Source organism: Schistocerca americana, chromosome 3 (assembly GCF_021461395.2).
Source record: "Schistocerca americana isolate TAMUIC-IGC-003095 chromosome 3, iqSchAmer2.1, whole genome shotgun sequence".
NCBI lineage: Eukaryota > Metazoa > Arthropoda > Insecta > Orthoptera > Acrididae > Schistocerca > Schistocerca americana.
The window spans coordinates 19,651,544-19,674,333 of NC_060121.1; the positions used below are offsets into that span (position 1 = coordinate 19,651,544).

Here is a 22,790-nt window from a genome sequence, read left to right on the forward strand (position 1 = left end):
ATATTTCTAAGTTCCTACCGAGAGTTTCCGTAGTTTGATTTAGACTTCTGAAAAAGTTATAACTCTTTTCTGAGCTTTTTAAAAGTGTGAATACAACATTTGCATCTTACCGCTTCAGCTAGAGCAAAAGTTCTATTGTACCACATCTCAAAATCTTTGGGTCCAATTTTTTTCGTCATCAGCGGTATACTGTCACAAATCAAGCCTTGGTTATGTGTATTGTTAGATTTTGTTTATTATTACTTATGTGGGGTGCATGAACAATGCAGCTGACTGGGATTCACCTGCTGCAAGTCATAGACTGACCGCTGCTGTGTTCACTGCCTGGGTCAAAGGTGCTGAAAGGATGTTCTCATTGATGCTATGGAGACACTGTTCTGTGTTTTATTTTAACGACAATTATTGTCAGTTTTTTCTTGTTTTGTTTATAAGAAAGGAATGAGGACATCATTAGATCTTTAGAAGAGTACACAACATAAATCACAAAATGTTATTTCTGTATTAGCAAAAAATTGGACTACATTGTATGATAGAGATGAAAAAGAAACCGTGATTAAATTCTTTCTGTGTTAGATTCCTGAACCTGCCGATCTTTGAGAGAGAGAGTGAGAGAGAGAGAGAGGGGGTGGGGGGGGGGGGGAGATGGGATTTAATTGTATCTCCCCATGCAGCCGTAGCATTTTGGCATGTCGTACATTGGTCAGATCATCAGTAGCTTGGAGGACTCGTATGTAGGACAAAAATCAGCAGCTGTAAAAGGCAGATTTTTTTTCCAACTACAACCAATTCCTCCATTTTACAACAGCATAAATGAATGCAGCTCTTTTTCCCCAAATTTGCTGCTTCAGAGTATTAGTGTCATAATGAAGTCTTTTAAGAATTAGGGGCACAAACAGATTAATAAATACAAACAAAAGCAGGAATATTCAATTTGCTCGAGGCTACCAAATGAAAGAAGAAAGGTGGCTAGGGAGGAGAAAACAAGATCACGTAAGAAAGAAATAAACTGCTGATTGTTTGCATCATTCCTAGACTCAAAACCCTAAGCAAAAGAAACAGTGATGATAGCATTGATTTAAAATGATGTCAGAAAAGACGGCAGCTAATTCTAGGTGATGCTCCATAAAGCCATGGTCTCACGTTGTCAAACCCCTGCAGGATTGTTTGAGGGACAATGATTTGACATTGATTGTTAAGTCAAGAAGGCAATGCATCTTTGACTGAAGAAACAATCAAAAATATATTCTTTTAATGGAATATTTACATTGCAGTGTACTGATCTGAGAAACATACTGAAAAGAAACATGACTATGTTGAGAAATTTTCATTTTGTATTTTCTTATATTTGTAACCACACTACATGAAAAAAGTGACACTCGACATTTGAGTTAACTGAAAGATGAAAGATTAGGGTTTCATGCCCTGCTGATCCTTGCCCCCAAACGGGGACAGCCCACAAACAGAATTCTACCAGCCAGCTTGGACTGAAAACATAACACACAAGGATCGTGCCCGTGAGTGTAGATGGCACTCGGAATATCACGCAACACGGATACCCGAGGATGGTGTCTGTCAAGGCAGATTGCAGATGAAGCAGGAAGGCAGAGGGAACAAATTACAGACCTGGTCCATCTGATGATCAGTCTCAAGTAGCACTTAGTAAAAGCAATGACTAATGTCACCAAAATATGCGAGGAAGACAATGATGTCCGACTGTGCAAAGGACAACTCGGGAATTTCAGCAAACTTCTGGAAAAACCTGAAGAATTAAATTGACAGAAACCTGTTCTGGATTGGTAACTTACAAAATAAAACATTTTCAATCTCTGGACAAGTCACACACAAGAAAGATAATAGGCCTTTAAAAAAGAGGATACCATACAGTGTAAAGCTGAAACATGTAAATTGGTCTGGCCAATATGCTCTACACCTGAGCAAAAATGTCAATGAAGTGGTGCACCTTTTAGGAACTGTTAAAAAAGTGTCATTTTACATCAATGAACACAGCAATGACAACCTGATCCTAGGAGAAAAGAGCTGATACACACTATTTATTTAAGAATTATCACTTCACCTCAACTTTTCACAGCACGGGACCATCAAAAATTGAAACAATAGAGCAACACAGAGGACACTACCACACAGCTGGGGGAGGGCACAGAGAGAGAGAGAGAGAGTTTAATGACCTACTTACTCACTTTTTACTGGCAACAAGATAAGAGTGCAGGTGGTGTCATATCAAAATTGTAGAGAACATGCACGAGATAAAGTTTTAACAATAGCAAATTAACGTACCTGCTAGTGCTTATTTTTTGTTCTAAATATCTCTCTCAAATTAATAAGATATTGGAAAAAGAAAGATAAATATTTTAAATTAAGACTTAAAACAGGATGGAAACAGGTACCATACTGGCCTGAATATAAGATACACCATTTCTACAAAAAATGTCCAAAAAAATTAGAGTATACAGCACACCCCATAAAAACTGGGACTTTTATGAATCATAGAAACCTCAACTGTAGTGCTTCTTCTTAAGTTTGAAATGAAACAAAAATATCACTACAGTTTGTAAATCAATTGTTGTGTATGAGGTAGCAATGCAAACATTCTCTTTGTTGCTATCCCATTTAGGTAGTGACTACAGAGGGATCCAGAGAAGTGTAGACATTTTCTGATTGTTATTACCTTTGGAACAAAGTGTTATATGGCTGCAATTTTGAGTGGTAGCATAAACCACTGTTTTCCCAACAGATCTTGTCGTGTGGGTTTCCAGCAGATGACAATGCAGCACTGAATGAAGTACAACTATTGTTTGAGCAATGCAAGGCTGTACTGAAACAACAATTTATTGTATTTGGTATAAATTTTAAGCCGACAATGCTGTTTAAAATGTGCACAAGGAAAGGTCCTCTGAACAAGAACATCAACCTCCAGGTTCCAGCACTGCTGTATTGCAACATTTTTCTAGATCATCTCAAAAATCTATGAAGCAGGATGTATGGGGAAGTGGGGTAAGCTGATCAAGTGCATGATAAATTCTGAAGACTGCAAAGTGGAAAGTGTACATTCCAAGATTATTTCACACTATGAATGAGGACAACCCGAATCGAAGGATGGAGCACTACGAGTGGTCTGAAGGCATGCTTCACGAAGATGATGGTTTGCAGGGAAGGTTATCTGGCCTAATGAGGCACAATTCAACCTGAATGGTAATGTAAACTGTCATAGCTGCGTGTATTGGGCTGCTGAAAATCCTCATGTTCACATGGACAAACATGTTACTTCACATGGTGTTAATGTGTGGTGTGGTCCGTCATAGTATTGTTTCTGTGACCCATTCTTCTTTGAAGGTACATAACTGGTGAGGTGTATCATATGCTGCAAACATTGATTTTATTAGCCATCCAAGAGGTGTTTGGAAACTAAAGATTTTTACCTACAAGACTGTACTCCGCCTCACCACCACAGAGATATCAGATTCTACTTAGATGAAAATCTACCTGGACGACGGATAAGTCGAAGAGGAGCTGTCAAGTGCCCACCAAGGTCACGGGACCTTACAATTCTCGACTTCTACCAATGGGGGACCTCGACAAACAAAGTTTACCAACAGAACCCAGCTACACTGAATGAGATATGAGAAACCATCAAGACATCCTGTGCAGCTACCACACTGGCAACACTGACAGCTGTACTTCAGTCAACAATTCAGCAACATTCATGTTGCTTGGCTGCTAACAGGTGTCACTTTGAACACACAAAATGATCTTCCTCCCATGCAAGAATTTTGACACTATGCCATTTTGTTCCATCAATATTGACTATCAAAGAGAGTCTACATTTTTCTGGACCCCTCTGTATTACCATTCTCACAGTTTCACTATTTTAGACAATGGGACAGGCACAGTTTTTCTCTAACTAAAGAATATAATTTATTCTTCACCAATGAAGCACAACATTGAGAGAAAATTTTGGAATTCCGTACAATTACGTTGCAAATTTCAAACTCACAGTTATTCATCTAACAGATGTGCTTTTTAAAGGTACGGTTCAAGAAATGCTGCACATGCAATGCCCGGGATTGTAGCGACGCCACTGTACTTTGGGAGGAGAGTGACAAAAATACTGACAGTGACAAAACAATGAATGTTAGTGAAGTTAAGAGTGTCTTACATGAAAACTGCAACTGAAAGCTTTGTTTTGGTGTGTAATTTATCTACAGTGTACTACAAAAAAAAGTGGTTAAGGGTAAATCACATTTTGAAAAGCTTTTGTAAATGGGCAACTTGACAAATTATTTTTAATTAAGTTTCTCTCTTTTTCGAAATTAAAGGTGCAACTTATATTCAGGCCAATTCGATGTGTATATAATTTATGATAACTACGAACAGACTTTGAAATTTGCCTACGTCACACCAGGTATACTTAACTTATTTCACTGACCCACACAGATGCTCATGTCCGGTGGAAGTCTCCTCTAGTTCCCCCACTTTTGGTCAGAAGCATTATTTCAGATATCACAATGTCATGACTCACAGCTTTGCACATATCGTACACTGTTAAGGCAGACACCGATACAGCAGTGAGAGCTTCCATCTCCACGCCCGTCTGCCCTCTACACTTTGCCGTGCCAGTTATAATCACACAGTTGAGAGCAGAGTCCAGTTCAATGTCCACAGCCACAGAGGAGAAAAATATATTATGACACAGAGGGATAAAACTGGACGTCTGCTTGGTCCCCACAATTCCCGCCAGGCGAGCAACGCTAAGTACGTCACCTTTCTTCAGGCCATTTTCTCGTACGAGTTTCATCAGTTCGGGTCCCACAAAAACCTTTGCTCATGCTGTAGCAGTCCGTTCTGTCACCAGCTTCGAACCCATGTCGACCATTTTCGCCCTGCCGGTCCGGTCAACATGAGTCAGACTTCCGGACTGTGCTCCCAAACTGCAGAAACGGCAAGAGAAGACAGAGGGCTGTGCTCTGTGTGTTTGTCTTGTTAGGAGTCCTGCATTGCACATAATGCTTGGGGTACAGGGAAGCAAAAGAAACTGTTTTCTAGATTCAGTCACTACACTCAAATTATGTGACAACAACTGAGACATCTGTGTATCCAACACAAACAGGGGCGAAATGTTGGTATCTGAGAAGAAGTACTTTTGAAAATCTTGTTTCTGAAGGTTTAACAACTTCCAACTCTGTGCCTTCACGACATCACTACAGCCATCAAGTTCAGTGCCACCTGGAACAAACATACAAGCTGTAACAAAGAACTCTTCATAATCTGAAAATAGGTTAACTACAAAAGAATTTTTAAGCATTTGTGTTGAAACACCCCCGATTAATTCCTTTACTGGATTTTGGGTAATTTACCGAAGCCACCAAACAGTTAATTATTATGATATATGACCGTGTGCTTAATGGATGAAAGGCTATTGGTTGTTCTGCGAATGCGGCTGTTCTGAGACAGAATAGCTAATGATTGAAAGTTTGTCTATTATTAAGTATCACAAACGTTGCGATGTACAACTGATATATATTTCCTACTAACACACAAATTCTGAGGCAGTTGCTACCTTTGCCTTACACGTCTAATTGCGGTTATCTCTTTTTACTGATTGCTGATTTTCAGTACTTTGTCACACGCAATAATGATGGTTAACATTCACAACAATCCTCACTGCAATCCATGGTTGTTGCTGGCCGACGCGGTTGACGTGAAACACGTAATTCGGCACTTGTCACTTTCTGTTTCTTATCACTCGCGAATCGGCATTAGTGAGAGTCAACCCCACGACGATCAGGGGGACGTGCTCACTCATCATACTCCAGTCAATTTTACCGTTTACAACTCACTCGACCACCATTCTTGCCCGTCTTTCCCACTCTACTTCTCACTCGACACTCTACCATACTACTGCGCACTCAGCACTAGTCTCACTGCCTACTGCAGCGCTCGACAATCGACTCCTGTCCGCTATCGACCTGGGCGTCAGATACTAGCATCTATGTTTGTGGGATCACGGATCCCTTACAGTGTTCAAGACAAGTTCTTTGAACCTTAATGATCTGTGATGATTCTTTTCTTTCCTAAGCTAAGGTCGAAAATCTGTTCTGTCTGCAGAAGTGTGCAATATGAATATTACATAAAGTTGATAGGAACATCTCACGTAAATCTCCTCAGTGGCTGTAGATTTCACAATCTTGCAGGAGTGGATACAAGTGGAGGTCATAGCAATGATGATAACTACCAAACACTTCCCAAACAACATATTATACTGGGGTGCCCTTAAGAAGGCAGCAGTGTGGTGCATTCTGTGTAGAAAGAGATGGGGAATGTTTTATGGTGCTGTCTGTGTGTTCTCTCTCTCTCTCTCTCTCTCTCTCTTTCTCTCTGTCCCACAACTCACATATCAGCCACTTCCAACCCTCGTATCTGGCACAGGCCACTGTGTCTGCTTCTGACTCTGCCTAGTAGAATTTATGCGGTCGGAAAGCTATCGCTGTTGCTTTCTAATGTAATACTTGTCATGTTTCCTTTATGCCAGCCATTGTGAACACTAATGGCTAAGTAACCTCACCATACCTAAATGCCTTGTATCGTACACGCACCGCAAAATGCACACTACAGACAGATGTGGCAGAATGACACGATGTCTTTATATTTTTTACTTCACCAATTTCCAAATGCACACATAACTTTTGGAGAAGGAGGTAGCGTGGAAACAGAAGTGTGTCAAAAATGCCAAGTTCTTCCAGCAATGACAAGCTACATGTAATAAAGGACACTTTTCAGTTGCTCGTGCTAGGGTCTGCCCACAAGGACATGCTTTTGGTCTGATTCACAACATTCCAGCCGGGTAAAGCTGCACACCACTGGGTTGAACATACCAGCTGTCAACAACAGATCCGATACAACAACAACAGAAAGAATGACTTCCTGAACACAGTTGGAAATCACTGATAGAAACAGTATTCCCCTCATTCACATGTGTTTGCAGACCTCTGTTCAGTCATAATGTTTATTGAAATAATGATGGTGAGCACACACTTTGACAGAGTTCAACTTGGTTGTTACGTGATTGTTCAGCTTTTTCCTTCTTTCCTCCTCCCTTTTCTCTTCCCAAAATCTTTTCATTCTTTGACTGTGTTCTTGTTTCCTTTGATATGTACATATTTTCTCTGTTTTCTTCCTTTCCTTTACTTCAAGTTTTATGTTTGTAATTTTGTTTCTGAATTTGTCTCTTTCATTCATCACTTCCATTCTGATTCCTGCTTGTTTGTAGCCTTCTTCTATTTCTTGAAACCAACTGGTTTTTGTGATTAAGGCATTTACTACATCCTAAATCCCTTTGTGAATCTGTCGCTATTCATTGTGTGTATGTGTCCACAGAATGTTAGTCGGTGTTTTCTGATTGTGACTGAGTCTGCCTCTGTGTTCATATAATTCTCTGGTTGATCTCTTCATCCATATACCATCTCTGTGCACTGTTCCAAAAAATTTTCTGAGGATTTTGCATTGTATTCTTTCTGCTTTGTGGTGCCTGGTCCTCAGATTGTGGTCATTTCTGATGCGAAGAGTGCTTCTGATACTATAACTGTATTGTAGTGCATGTGTTTGCCTTGTACTGAAATGTTTCTTTTATTATAGTGTGTCCATGTCAGTTTGTACACTTTCTGAAGTTCTTTTGTTTGTTCTATGTTTTCTTCCTTCTTTGATCCACCTATTTGTATTGTTACTATTATATTGAATAATTTAATATATTTTTGTGTGTTTATTATTGTTATTAAAATTGTAGATGTCTGTCGTATGCTAACAGCGGGGTTGCTAGCGAGTTGCATTTTTGAGGGAAGCTGGGCGAGGGAGGGTGGAAACAATAGTCACTCCCCCCCCCCCCCTCCCCCCAAATAACCAAACCCTGGATGCCAATACATTTGCTCTGTATAGGTGTTTGTGTCCAGAAGTAAGAGTCAATTTAGCAAAAAAAAGCAAAGGAAAGCTTCATGTTCTGGTCCACATCAAAACCAGATGACCAACCACAGTGTAATCCTCTGCAATGGCATCACAGAAAGCAGAAGGCGGGGGGGGAGGGGGGGGGGGGGTTAGCACACCCTGTTCTGGTCACTGCCAGCTTTCTTGACCTCAGAGTCACTACGCCTCAGTCCAACAGTTCCTCAATGGGCATCACAAGGCTTGGTGCACCTCGTTCCAGTCCTCCCACCAAGGAAAACCACGGGCAGTACTACGGGTGAGTCGCAGTTGAGCAGCTGCCTTCCCCCTGTACCTCCAGTAGCTGCGAGCGAGAGGAAATTTGTGTTACACATACGCTAAAACTGGCGTAGATGCCACAGGACACTCTTTGGAGTGTCACTAACAAGCACACGCTGCTACACACTTGACAGTGCTAGGTGGCCAAGAGTTCTGGCTCAAAGTTCCTGCAAATGTGGTTGGAACTTCCCCAGTGTGACTCTCCCATTCTTTAATAGGGTATTTCAGTGTCCGGGTCACGTTCACATTGGACAACACTGTCCAGTACAGGCTGCTGTCTTCCACCCGTGCTCTCTTGCACTGTGCATTGCATCTTGCACAAGTGAGTCATAAGGACTCCCCTCTTCTTTATGTACACTAAAAAAGCAAAATTGTCTTTTCAGACGAAAAAGTAAAATTGTCTCATATCCACATTCTATCCTTAAAAGTATCCTTATGTCTGGGAGACGGCAGATCCACCAAGCAGATCCCACCCGACGACCCGTAGCAAGACTGCAGCACAAGAGGCAGGAGTGCCATCTGTTCCCTTCGACGTTTCTGTCTTGCTTTGCCACCTATCAGTAAGTGATGAACCAGCTAAATCTGGACTTCGCTGCCACAAATCAAGAAGCAATGGCTCGGAGACAGCATGAGCTCATTGTCCAACTGACGGGTGGAAGCAACACAACAGCAACAGCAACACCAACACCAGTCACACCACCAGTGAATATACTAGAGAGGCCCTCAATATCACCGCAGTAGTCCTCGAGCTGAAAGTGAGAGCTCCGTGGAACAAAGATGGACCTTGGAAGCTGGTGGGTCCAAAATGCAATCAGCAGCAACATACACGAACAACTGAGCCTACTGACTCACACGGCAAATGCAGCATGCTTTTACCAACACCAGTTCCGAGCATCGGTAATATGAGGGACCATACAAACAATTCTGCAGCACCTCAACTACACAACACTACCCCAGCTGCTACGCAGAACACTACACCGACTGGCTTCCCACTGGTCAAAGTACACAATTACACTTGCCTCGGCAAGCTAAACAATACATTTGTAGAATGTCACTCCCCACCATATACCAAACACAAAACTCACAAGGGACCATGTATCACGGTATGTATGCAACAAAACAGATTGCACAAATCTCCTGAAATTCGTCAAAGCTGGGGGAATTGAGTATCATAAATATAGCACCCAAGGGGAAAAAACTCGAATGTACATCGTGAAAGGAGTTGACAAAACAACCCTCAATGACATTCTTCATGGTATAATCACAGCTCTCAGCTGGGACTGTGAGAGCATGAGATGAATTCTGGGATTCGTGACACACAGATTGCAGCCAAACTATTTAGTGGAGTTGGACAACACAGCTTACTCCTGCAACTTTCTGACGCAGATGCTCCTGCTTCACATGGTCGTAGTAGAAATATACACACCTCCGTGTGTCCCCCAACAGTGCCACCACTGCCAGCAGTTTGGCCATGCGGCACCCGATGTGATCTTGCACACGGTGCCGCAAATGCACTGGTAACCGTGTAGCACGACACTTTAAACTTGGTACAACTATCAAATGTACCAAATGTGGAGGGGTCCATGTGCAAACTACAGATGGTGTGCAGCATACAAAGAAGCTCTAAGGTGCAAAAGTGCCAAAGACAGACAAGTGGTAACCAGAACAGCTCCAAGACACTCCCCACCCCCCAACCAGTAAGGTGTGGAATCTCTTTTACTGGCATTGTCAGTGGAAGTGGATGAACTGAGGATGCACAGAGCTCCACAAACTCATGGCACACTCCCACAACAACAGAACCACAACCCACACATGCAATGCTAGAAACTGCCCCTATACTGACAACACTGCCGGTCCCAGACAACACCAAGTCAACTCTGTCTGGGCCAGATTGTGACACTCGTGATATCACAGAAGACACACCCAAACTAGGGCAACCACAAACACACGAAATGAAACGGAGGTACCCAAAAAACAAAAGAGGGGACACTATCACACCACAACAAATACACCAACAACAGACCAGACAAACATAGGAACACATTCAAAGGAACAATGTAACCGTAACTCACACTCTTGCCCCCCCCCCCCCCCCCCTCACCTCAGCAATAACACAGGTGACCCCAGATGAAATACGAACCATGAATAACACACAAGCCAGCCCATCCAGTACACCAACATAAGGACCACCAGCCACCAACACCACCGCCAACACTTTGGCTGACATAACAAACATTCTCACCACAATCAGAGGCATAGTGGAGACACTATTCCCCACTCACGTGGCTTAAGATCCTCTTGAGGCTCTTCATCGTAACACATGCACAAACTCATGACGGCTACACCCAGCCAGTGCATGGCTGCTATACAAACTGCTATCACCACACTGCCCACACTCTTCCATAGATAATACACCACAAAACACAAACAACAATACTTTGACCCAGATGCTATTCTGGAATGCAGATGGGATTGGCAACAAAAGGGCAGAGCTAGCTGCATTTATGGAGGAGAAGGGAATCTGGATTGCTCTCATGAACGAAGCTGAGCTCCAGTCACACAAACAACTACTCTTCCCAAGATATTACATCTACTGTACTGACCACCTGAAGGCACAACTGTGGGTGGAACAGCAATCATCATATATTGAGACAAAGAATACACAAATATTAAGATCCCTGAACCTGAAAGACTAGAAGCCACAGCTGTTAGGGTCAAGTCAACTGAGTGAACACTACATTGATATCGATATACAATTGATGTGGTAACATCATAACAAGCGATATCAGCACAATACTCAACATTGCATAGTGACCAATAGCCACTGGTGATCTTAATGCTAAACACTCTGCTTGGAACTAACAAAGATCAAACACCAATAGCAAAAAAACTATGCGAACATGCACTGCGCCCAAACTACATTACACTAGTGCCAGCTGAGGTGACACTTAAAACAGGGAACAGAGACTAGATGTGATAGGCATTATAGTCACAATCAACATTGAAATTATACATGATTTGGCCTCACCAAACACCTGTAATACTTTACTCGGAAGAAACACAGCAGTATGATGAATCTCACAGGATACTGAGCAACAAGCGTGTGAATTGGGCATTGTTCAAGGAAATGCTTGAAAAGTCGTATCCCACAAATTCCCAAAATTACACAAAGCAGGAAACTTGTTGAAGCTGTCAAAGCCCTTACCACCGCAGTTCAGGATGTAATAGCATTTACCATTACAGTACTTATACCACAAGAATGCTCAATGGCCCTGCTCCCAGAAATACAGGGGCCGATGTCAATGAGAGATCATCTCGGGAGATACTGACTGTACAAACAGCATATTAGCAGGCTCCAGGGGATCATACAGGCTAAATTAAAACTTTCAAAACCACAAACTGGGACAATACACTCGCAGGGCTGCACACCACATGACTTGGAGTGTGGCAAATAGCTGTCCACTCCACCAAGAAGAAATACTACACACCAAGCTTACAAATACCTTACAGACCAGCATACTCCATGGAGGAGAAGCATGAGCCGATGACCAGAACACTAGCAACATCATTCACACTGAATCTGGCTCCTTCCAATCCAGCACTGCTACTTGAAATGGACCAGGAGGTTACATGGCTTGTAACCCAGCCCAAGTGCAATGTAACAATACATACTGCTACACATGAAATTACACAGGTTATTAAGCACAAAACAGCTAGAAAAGCTCCTGGTCCCAATCACTTTCAAAACCGTGTCACCCAGGAGTTCATGAATAAAGCTATAGAGCATCTCACACATATGACGAATACCATTCTACAACATCAACACTTCCCTGTCCTGATGTTCAGGAAGCCAGGAAAATACCACTCCCTACCACAAAATTACAGAGCCGTTAGCCTGCTGAGCTCCCTGAATAAGATTGTTGAGAAGATGATTCTCAGACATCTTACTATGCACTGCATCACCAATGACTCGCTGAGACTGGAGCAATTTGGATTCAGCAATCACCACTCCACAACACAACAACTCCTCCGTGTAGTAGAACATATTACACACACCCCCAACACCAACAAAGCTACAGGAGCACTGTTCCTGGTCTTCAGTCATCTACGGCACAATCGTCTCATTCGCAAACTCTGCACTGCTAGTCTCTCCGACGAGCTCATACATCTTACACACTCATATCTCACCCACAGAAGCTTCAACACCGACGTTCAGGGCAAACTGTCAACACAACACAGTATACAAGTGGGAGTACCCCAAGGCAGCATCCAAGGGCCCCTCTTGTTTAATCTCTACGTCAATGACTTTCCAACTGAACAAAACACAATGGCAACCATCTACGCAGATGACACTACCATCCTAGTGCAAGACTGGAAACCATCAGGCATAGTTCGCAACGGCAAACAAAACTGCCTAGCTAGAATGACAGTGTGTTAAAGCAAATGCTGACAAGTGTGAAGCAGTTCTGTTCACTGACAACCGTAACAACTGCACAAACATTACGTGTTCTGGCGTACCCACAAGCTCTGGAATGAAAATTAAGATCGCAAGAGCAAAGAAGGCAGTGAACACACCGTCAGCCAATAGCCCACTGGCAAGGACCACACCACGACGGGAGCAGGCCCCTAGACAAAGAGAATATAAGTGCCGCCCCTGCCAGCCTTGGCCACTCAGTATTTGGACAGGATTAGGACAGTATACGGACAGGCCTAGCGCAGAATGCTACAATAACAGTTATTAGTGATCCACAAGCTGTGTGTCAAACTTGCACGAACATTGTATATAGCAAAGGACTCGGATTTATACTGCATGTCGCCTATTGCTTGCGACACCATTGTAAATTCCAGGTTAAGCATTGTCAAGCTTCTTATTTGTAATAAAAACTATTAATTTTGTTTGCTTGAATTGTTGTATAGCATTTTGAGACTGCAGCATCCTTTAGGCACCCTATACGAGATGAGTGGGCAGGACCCCACATTAAGACTGCAGACAAATAACACTACACACACGCCCAATACGTTTCAGTGTGAAAGTCAAATACTTCAGTGACAGGCCAACTGAGCAAATGCAAGGCTCAAACAGTGTTACTCTAAGCTCAACAGGTAAAGCACACTGAATAGGATTGTATCGAGGTCCGTCTACATGATACTGATTAGACCCATGAAGATGCATGCAGCTGCAGTCTGGGGTTACGTTGCTCTGACTGCCTGTGCCGCCTACAGGTGATACAGAACAAAGTGCACCACAGTCCACACACACTGTCGACCTTCACAGAGAATACTGCCTTGAGACTCACACACAGAAATTCAAAAAACTCACCACATGACTGTACAGGAACTTGAGACACTCTGACAATCACTTAATTCTTAACCTGGGAAACTATGACCACAACCACGGGTGAAAACACAACTGCTGAAAAACACTTCTATCTAGGGACAATTAATCACCTGTGGACAGCACAAGCTCACAGACAAAATAAACACTGGTGAATCCCTGCATTACAGCAAAACTAAATGGCATTGCCAGCTGCAAATATCTAGCTGACCAACTGTCAATACGGGAAAGCAGTATTGCACACTAAACATAAACATATCCAACCAAACCTCTTTATGGCCAATTGACCACTCGTATAACGACCTTGGCATGTTACAAGTACAGATGCTGCAGGTGGCCCAGGAGACACTCAGGAGCACAGCCCAGGAGTACCCCTCCTCAATAGGACTGACACTCGTAAAGAGTGTTTTAAGCTGCGACAATGGTATCGAGCATCGCACGATACCCAAAACTAACGACAACCTCACCCTTGCAGACAGAAAGAAACTGCTACTGCTCTTACTATCTGTCCAGACTATTGCAGAAGTTTTTGTGCTTGCCTCGGCACTTTTCTCCCTCTGCCCTTAAAACTGCTACCTTCTGCTCACTTCTCGACCACTTCCATCGCCTCAAAGTGCCTGTATTAGTGGGTAATCCTACGGACAACATCATGACCCCACATCCTGTGCACTTCTCAATTGTAACGAAGTAAACGGAGGTGATGGTAGAACTTTGGTGATGCTCACTATGTCAGTGTGGGTGTGGAGTAGCTTCGCCCTTTAAAAAAAAGGCATTACCACGAATTGGTCCTGTGTCCTCCACATAGCAGCAAGATATGCTAACCTCTGAGCTGCTCAAATGGACAAGAGAGAATTTAGCATTAATTGCAAAGCTTGCAACCATAACAATCACAATATAAATAATTTCCATAGAGAATATGCATTGAAGCTTAGGGTTAAGAAAACTGTTTTATATTCAGGTGCAGCACCCTTTTAACATCTGCCAGCCAACATTAGGAGCAATCTGGAAATCCCCAAATATTCAAAATTAAAGCAAAAAATGTTTTATTAGCCAGTCCACCAATAATTTACCTGGATATGTGAATTTACCTACCTGTCCCACCTCAGATACACAACGCACAAACACTTTCTAACAGAAGACCATATTTAGCAATGCAACATATTCTCTAGGAGCAGACAGGAATGGTAGATGGTGTACTCCACAGAGGGAAGCTGGCAGCAGCTTTGGAATGCCTTTTGAAGTGGTGATTCCATCATAATAATAGCCTATGTGCAGGTACGGTTGGTTCTCCACGGAACAGAAACTACTGTACCGGTCCCAACGTGGCGTTGACAGCATAAAGGGCATTGCACAGGAAGGAAGTATATGAATTTATCAGAATAAGTTTAGATGACAGTGTCCTGTGTAAAATTAAATGCCCATTTAGCATGAAGTATTAATTCAAAATAGTGGCAGAGCACTTTAAGTAGCAGAGCATTGGCTTTTTTTAAGTAGTTGCTTCTCTGTATATTTATAAAAATAAAATGATGTAGAACTGATCCCCTTGAATAATGATTAATGTGAGCAGATTAGTAGTAGATGAAAATGGTTGTTAGTAGTTCAGTGGCACTTCTCACTTACTCGTTTTACGCCCCTGAAGGCTCTCATCGGTGTTGGAGCTGTTGGAATATTACATGTGAATGAATGGCTGAACTCGATAATTTTCAAGGTATTCAGTATTCTTGTACAGTGCATTCAAAACAAAGTCATATAAAAATGAAGAGGGATGTGGACTTCATAAACTGGCTTGACAACAAGCACACAACAAAGCAGTGTGATGTAGCTTACTCAAGCACCTCAGTTTCGCAGGAGACCCTGAGGCAACAAGTACACACATCATGTTTGCTCACTGTTTTTTATTGCCTGTGCTCGAGCACAGTATGAAATGTATTAATTTTTATGGAGTCAGCTATCCGTCCAATTTCCTTCCCCAATCTGGGGCTGCTTCGCATCTCTAATTAATTTGTCGTTAACAGGATGTTAATTGTAATATTCCCTTTAATGAACTCATTTTCAGCAAATTGCTAAGCTGGTAATCTTCCTTTCTGTATTGAATAATAATAGTAACTCTGACATTTACATGAAGAGGCATACCAGCAGCAGCAGTTAGCTGTCTTTTAAACTTCATTTGATGCATCCAGAACATTGGAGATATACTGCAACGTCAGTAGGACATATTTACTGAGAAAAATCGTACACGACACACTTGCCTCCACTGAACGCATCCACACCCATTAATGTACAGGCAAAAATCCACAAAACCTAACATTCTAGAAGTGGAACAAAATGAATAATATTTTTCAAATACAGTGCTTAAAAAAGTTTCACACTGCCCCCACAGCTTGCATACTTTGTTTTTAACCCATTTGTGGGCACATTTTTTGTAGCAGCCCTGTAAAGTTAATTGTTTTGGTATCATTTTAGAAGTGTCAACTACATTTAATTTTCGATTATTTTATTTTTGTGGTTTAGGAGCAAAAAGCTATAGTGGTAAGTATACTTCCCACTGTCTTTAGTAAGCTGTTATGAGTTACTACTAGATGTGAAAAAAAGGAATTTTCTGTTTTTATTTGACTATCTATTTTACAATCCTAGAAACTTCATTTAACACTACATAAAGAAACGAGCTGAGACAAGTCACAATAGCATATATTGCAGAATGAAAGAATGTGTTCTGTTGTAACAAGTGCCAACAGCGCTGATGTCATGACAAACAGACACCAGTTGTTTAGCATATTATCACAAAAAGTGAACCACATCCAGAGGAGGTAAAACATTTTCCCAAGAGCATAGTAAAACAACTAAATTAGTGGTAAGTATGGTCAGTTGGTGGTAAGTATCCTTTCTGCAGTCCAAAAAAAGAAATTAATTTTGTGGTAAGTATATTCCCCTTGTATCATGGAAAAATTACTTTGGTAGTAAGCATACTTCCCAGTGGCCTTCAAAACAACATTATTTGGTGGCACATATAGTTGCAACTGCTTCTGAAAGGAACAAGTGACATTTAATGACAATTAAAAGCTACATTTCATAACAGACAGAAAGTTCAGCTGGTGCAGCAAACTAACATCAGGTGCCAGGTGCATACAGAGCTCGTATGATGTGTTCTCAGGAATACAGTAAAGAAATACAGTTGATGGTAAGTACACTTCCCACATACTGTGAAATGGTTAAATCAGGAACTTCTCTCACAATATATCAAGCGAGGTGGCACAGTGGTGAGCTCACTGGACTCACATTCAGGGCGACTAACAGTTAAAGTCCATGCATTACTCTCCTGAGGCAACCTGTTCATCTCAGAGTAGCCCTTTCAACCTACAGCCTCAATTATCTGCTGGATGTATTCCAATCTCTGTTTTCCTCTACAGTTTTTGCTCTCTACAGCTCCATCTAGTCCACCCAGACTTGGGTTTTCTGAGCTTTCTCTAAATCAGTATAGGCAAATGCCGAGATGGTTTCTCTGAAAGGGCACTATAAATAGCCTTCCCATCCTTGAAACAATCAGAGTTTGTGCTCAGACACTAAAGACCTCAATGTTTATGGGACATTAAACACTTATCTTCCTTGATTTCTCCTTTCTCAATATTCTTTTGTCTACCAGAAATCACTAAGTACAACTGACTGTGTAATGTAGGTGAAAGCAAACCTGCACTCTCATTTACTTTAGCAGAGTGCACTGTGTCTCCATTCGTTAATGGGACAGTGTGACTCACGTGGGCTGTACAGTCTGTCGACCTGCTGCAAAGAGGCACTTAAGGCTTTTACTGGTCATAAGAGATATACTTAGCAGTAGCTGTGTTTCTTTACTGCATTTATGGGAATACATTGAACCACTTCTGCATGCTCCTGGCATCCAGTGATAGTCCGCTGCACCAGTTTACTTCCTTTTTGTTATGAAATATAGCTTTTAGGGCTGTGAGGAGTATACAGCCCACCAAATAGCAGTGTTTTAATCGCTCTTGGAAAATATGCTTTCCATCAAAATAGTTTCTCAAAATGGTTTGGGAAGTACACTTACTGTATTTACCCGAATCTAAGCTGCACTCGAATCTAAGCCGCACCTGATAAATGAGACTCAAAATCAAGGAAAAAAAAATTTTCTTGAATCTAAGCCGCACTTGAAATTTGTGACTCGAAATTCAAGGGGGAGAAACGTTTTAGACCACATCTCCAAACCGAAACAAAGTTGGTCCATTGTAATATGAGACAATTTAGGTCGAATGAATGACGATACAGCTACAGTAGTTTGGTGCATGTGGTAAACTTAGCAGTTAAGCTTTACCACGTAGTCATTGCTATGCGTCAGGCTCTCCGTCCGTATTTATACTAGAGAGCCTTTCTCACATGCTTCGTCTGGTTGGAATTGATTGCTTACTTTTCTTTGATCTGATAAGTGCCGTTCTCTTTGTTATAGGTGTTTCCGTCACTCTAAGCTCAAAGTGCATTATCGTACTGTGCCATGCATTGTTTGTCACATTCTGATTATGCGTGTTTACGGCCTGTCGCCGCTCACGGGATGGCTTGCTTTTGCGCACGCTACCACCGCTTACAATTTAAAAAAAAAAAGAGAGAGGAATCGTCTCATCAGCGAAACAATGGCAAGAGACCACTATTTGTTGTTACTTACACTGCCGCTTTCTTTGATAATGATCAACAAGAACCATATAATAGACTGCATATGATAGATGTTCCAAACGAAAGTTTAGCGAAAAATTTTCTCCGTTTGAAAATTTTTGCAGACGCCTCTTTAGTGCATTACATTCTGCACAGAAATTAGAGCCATCTTAGGTTTAAAAATCTAGTCAGTTGCTGTGCTTCATTTCTGACTGTATCACTATTCAGCATAGGAATAATACGAATATAAACATGACATGATATATATATTCTTCCGTGTTTGCTGTTGTCTCACTCTAGTTTCGTAGTTTATTAGGAAGACAGGATTTAAATCAGATATCAGGAAACACGTAGGAATACATGGCAAAATGTTTACATTCGTATTATTCTTATGGTGAAGAGAATACTGCATGTGATTCACAATTCATAAAAGTTGCTATTAACTACCATCTCTTGTCACAGGTAGGACAAAAATTCATCACGTAGACTTGGCCATATTGACAAACATCCCAAACACTCTTCCAGTTGGATTTTCGTAGTACATTGAAAGGCTGCAACATTCGGAGATGAAGAATACAGAATTTGTATTTACTTCGTTGGATAAAGTATGAAAATGCAGTGGTCGAAACTTGGGGCAGAGAAAAAAGCTCATCTTCCACCCCCCACCCCCGTTTTCTTTTCATTTGTTTACTGACGCAGAGGTTTTGGCGCCAGTATTTATCTTTGTGCCTGCAAAGCATGCCTGTGTAGTGCTACATATATTCAATGGCAGAAGTTAGTTGTGGCAGCACCTACCAACATTTTTCAGAACTGCCGCTTACTTTGCACTTGATTGTAAGCCGCAGGCGGTGTTTTGGATTACAAAAACCGGAAAAAAGTGCAGCTTAGATTCGAGTAAATACGGTATTACTCAATTATGTCTTTTGTGAATCTTGGGAAGCATACTTGCCAATCACTTAGTGGTTTTACAAAGCTTTTGGGAATATATATTACCATCTGTAGATGTACCTGGTATCTTGTGATAGTACACTGTACCAGATGCATAAAAATTGCTACAACAAACAGTTTGTGGCTATTCTAACAGATATACATAAGGCACTACATTCTAAAATATTTGCATCTTTCACTGAAAAGCAAGCAACTAGAGGTAAAGTTCTCTTGCCATTTGTAAAAACAGTTGCAGATCGCGACCTCCGAGTGCTATGAAGAGAAGGTATTGACGCAGTGCTTAAACCAAACTGAAGACCAAAACAGCAGCCATACCCAAGTAAACTGCTATGCAGTAGTTTCAGTGAATTTGACAATGATGTGGCTGCTTTCATGGTGGCCCAGTCATATTGTGGGGTAGAAATACGTTTTGTTTATAACAAGTTGTATACCAATAAAAACATCACACACAGATACTCTTTATAAAATTATTTAATTGGATAGATAAAAAATCTACTCACCAAGCAGTGGCAGAGCACACACATAAAAGACTGTTGTGATAGGCAAGCGTTTGGAGCCAGTGACTCCTTCTTCAGGCTGAAGGGTTGCAGGGGAAGCAAGAAGGGTGAAGGAAAAGGACTTGGAGAGGTCTAAGAAAAGGGGTAGATTTTGGGAAAGTTACCCAGAACCGTGGGTCATGGATGACTTACCGTACAGGATGAGAAGGAAAGACTAATTGTTGGGGACTGCATCGGGCAAGATTCGGAAACCTGAGAGCTTAAAGGTGGAAGACAGGGTAATATGCAAGACAGAGATTACTACTAAAACTGTACATGAGTTAATAAGAGTGAGAAGCTAAGCGTATTGTATACAACAGCTGCGGGAGGGGGTAGTGAAAATAGATGGGAAAGACAATGAAAGATGTAGAAAGCTAAAACAGAGTGAAGCAAAGAGTAATTACAGCGAAGAAAAGCTGAGACAGGAGAAATTAACGTAAATTAAGGCGAGGCGGGTGGTGAGAACCAAGGACACGTAGTGCTAGTTCCCACCTGCGGAGTTCAGAGAAACTGGTGTCTGGCGGAAGAATCCAGGTGGCATGTGTGGTGAAACAAGTGTCGGGGTCACGTATGCTATGTTGTAGAGCATGCTCTGCAACAGGATATTGTGAGTTTCCAGTATATACACTATGCCTATGCCCATTTATCGTAACTGATAATTTGGTGGTAGTCATGCAGATGTAGAAAGCTGAACAGTATTTACATAATAGCTGGTATATGACATGTGTCGTTTCTATTTTTCGCCTGATCCGCAGTTCTGGGTGACTTTCCCAAAATCTACACCTTTTCCTGGAACTCTCCAGGCCTTTTCCTTTACCCTTCTTTCTTCCCCTTCAATGCTTCTGTCTGGAGGAGCCACTGGCTCCGAAAGCTTGCCAATAACAACAGTCTTTTATGTGTATGTTCTGCTGCCACTTGGTGAGTAGATTTTTTTATCTATTCAATTAAATAATTTTATCAATAATTTATTGTTTTTGTTGTTATAGTTACTCTTTATAACCTACTTAAAATACATCACGTACCCTCCTCTCCACAATTCTTCGAACACATAGTTTTGCCTTTTGTAAAAAATCACTGCGTTTCTGTATAACATACTTGGAATCAAAGTGTCCAACATCTATTACAATCATAAACAGAAGAAAGAAAGTCATTGTATTTATTGTCAGTATTACGCAATCAAATATTTTGAAAGAGTTCCAGTGGTATAAATTTACAAAATCTTACAAATAAATATATACGTTTATTCTTTAAATCAATTCTTAGCAATAACATAATAGTATAAATTGCAGAATCAATATAGCCAATTTTAATGTAATGACTGCAATACAAATACAAAATAACAGCGGTAAGTTATAACAAATGAGAGAGAGAGAGAGAGAGAGAGAGAGAGAGAGAGAGGCATTTAGACAATGTTTCATTACAGTGTGAAACTTATTAGAATTAAAATGAAGCCATAGTGAATTATTACATTCCAAAAATAATAATTATTGTGCTCTTTCACCCCAAAATACTACCTTCATTAGGTAATATATACTTTTAATTTCAGAAATTTTTGCAACAGCTCTGGACTTCACTGCCTCGATGAATTTATTACATGTGTCAATGAATGAGGGTTGATAACACTGCTTTAGTCATTCAATTGTTCATCATGTGATATTCACAATGTTCTTAATAATTTCTTATGTAAAGTTCTATCATGAAAAAGATAATCTACGTAAGTTTTAAAAGTTGCGAATCTTTAAACAACAACTTGATAATGGGTATATCAGTATTTTGTATACATTCTAGCATTGCTAGAGTTACTTTTAAATTTTAAAGTATATGAGCAGATTGGCAACTTTCTATCCAGAAAATTTGCTGTTGGCAAGACCTCACTACAAAGAAAAATGGTCTTTCCGGAGTCAAATGCTAAAGAATTCATAAATACCAGCAGTGTAAGTGATACAAACAGGTATTAAGCAACGGTCATAAATATCGTTCTGCTAGACGAGAAAAAAAGTAGGTAGATGAAAGAGTAAATTGGGTGCAAGGATTGAACATAAACTCACCCAAATTACAAAGGATCTTTCTTTTTTTTTTTTTTTTTTTAAAAAAAAAAGAGGGTCACTGCTCAAGAATTGAGAACTGCCCCCACCCCCCTTTCTTTTACAGGCTTGCTTTCACTTCTCAGATGAGACCATGTCCCCCATATAAGAAGAAAATAGCCAATATGTAAAGAGAATTACACTTAAAGAGTTTTCTAGAATGAGACTTTCACTCTGCAGCATAGCGTGCACTGATATGAAACTTCCTGGCAGATTAAAACTGTGTGCTGGACCATGGCTCAAACTTGGTGATCGTAACCCCAGACCTGTGTTGCCGTTTTCGGAGGTAAATCTCGTATCTGGAAAGAGGAGATGACAGTTAGGGTACTATGGGCGAGCAGCTGCCATCAATTTTTGATGGTGCAGAACCCACAATAGTGGAACTGCTGCCTAGTCCAAAGGCACCTGTTACCAGTCTTACCCCACAATAGTGTATCGAATCCAGGCGTAATGTTGTAGCTGATAAAAAGTCATATGAGAGATTCCTGTAATCTAGGTGTGACTGCACCAATGCTGCATACAGCCATACCAAACTAGAGTGGACCACACCGCGGTCGGTGTCGCTGAGGCATAGAAGAGCATTCAGGTGCGACCTACATGTCTGCTTTAGTTGACAAAGACGGGGAAGCCATGCCAACTAAGCATCAAAGACCGGTCCTAAAAAACACAATGACAGAAATGCATAACGTAAGTCATGGCAGCCCAAAAATGAATGCTATGAGTGAAAGCCCAGGATTGTGCTTGGTGTATTGCTCCCTGCATTCTGCCTCCAGCAATAGCCGTCGCGGACGAACAGAAAGGATGGGGACACCATATGTCATGCAGCTGCCGCCAGATCATTGCTAGCCACAAAAAGGAGAGCGACACTCAAAACAGAACCTTGTGCAAGCCCCTTCTCCTGCAGGGGGGGATGCTACAGGAGGCACCAACCTGTACCCAAAAACTGAGACATGGAAGAAAGTTCTG

At 41.3% G+C, this 22,790-nt stretch overlaps 1 protein-coding gene and 1 pseudogene across 1 annotated transcript; one reads left to right on the plus strand and one right to left on the minus strand.

Annotated features, from left to right (window-relative positions):
- Positions 1-4,456: 4,456 nt before the first annotated feature.
- Positions 4,457-4,813, minus strand: LOC124605208 (cyclic pyranopterin monophosphate synthase-like). The gene has a single exon (XM_047136746.1). It carries the CDS (start codon positions 4,811-4,813, stop codon positions 4,457-4,459), a length of 357 nt encoding a protein of 118 aa, XP_046992702.1.
- Positions 4,814-21,626: 16,813 nt separating this feature from the next.
- LOC124605209 overlaps positions 21,627-22,790 on the plus strand; it is an 83,615-nt pseudogene continuing 82,451 nt past the window's right edge.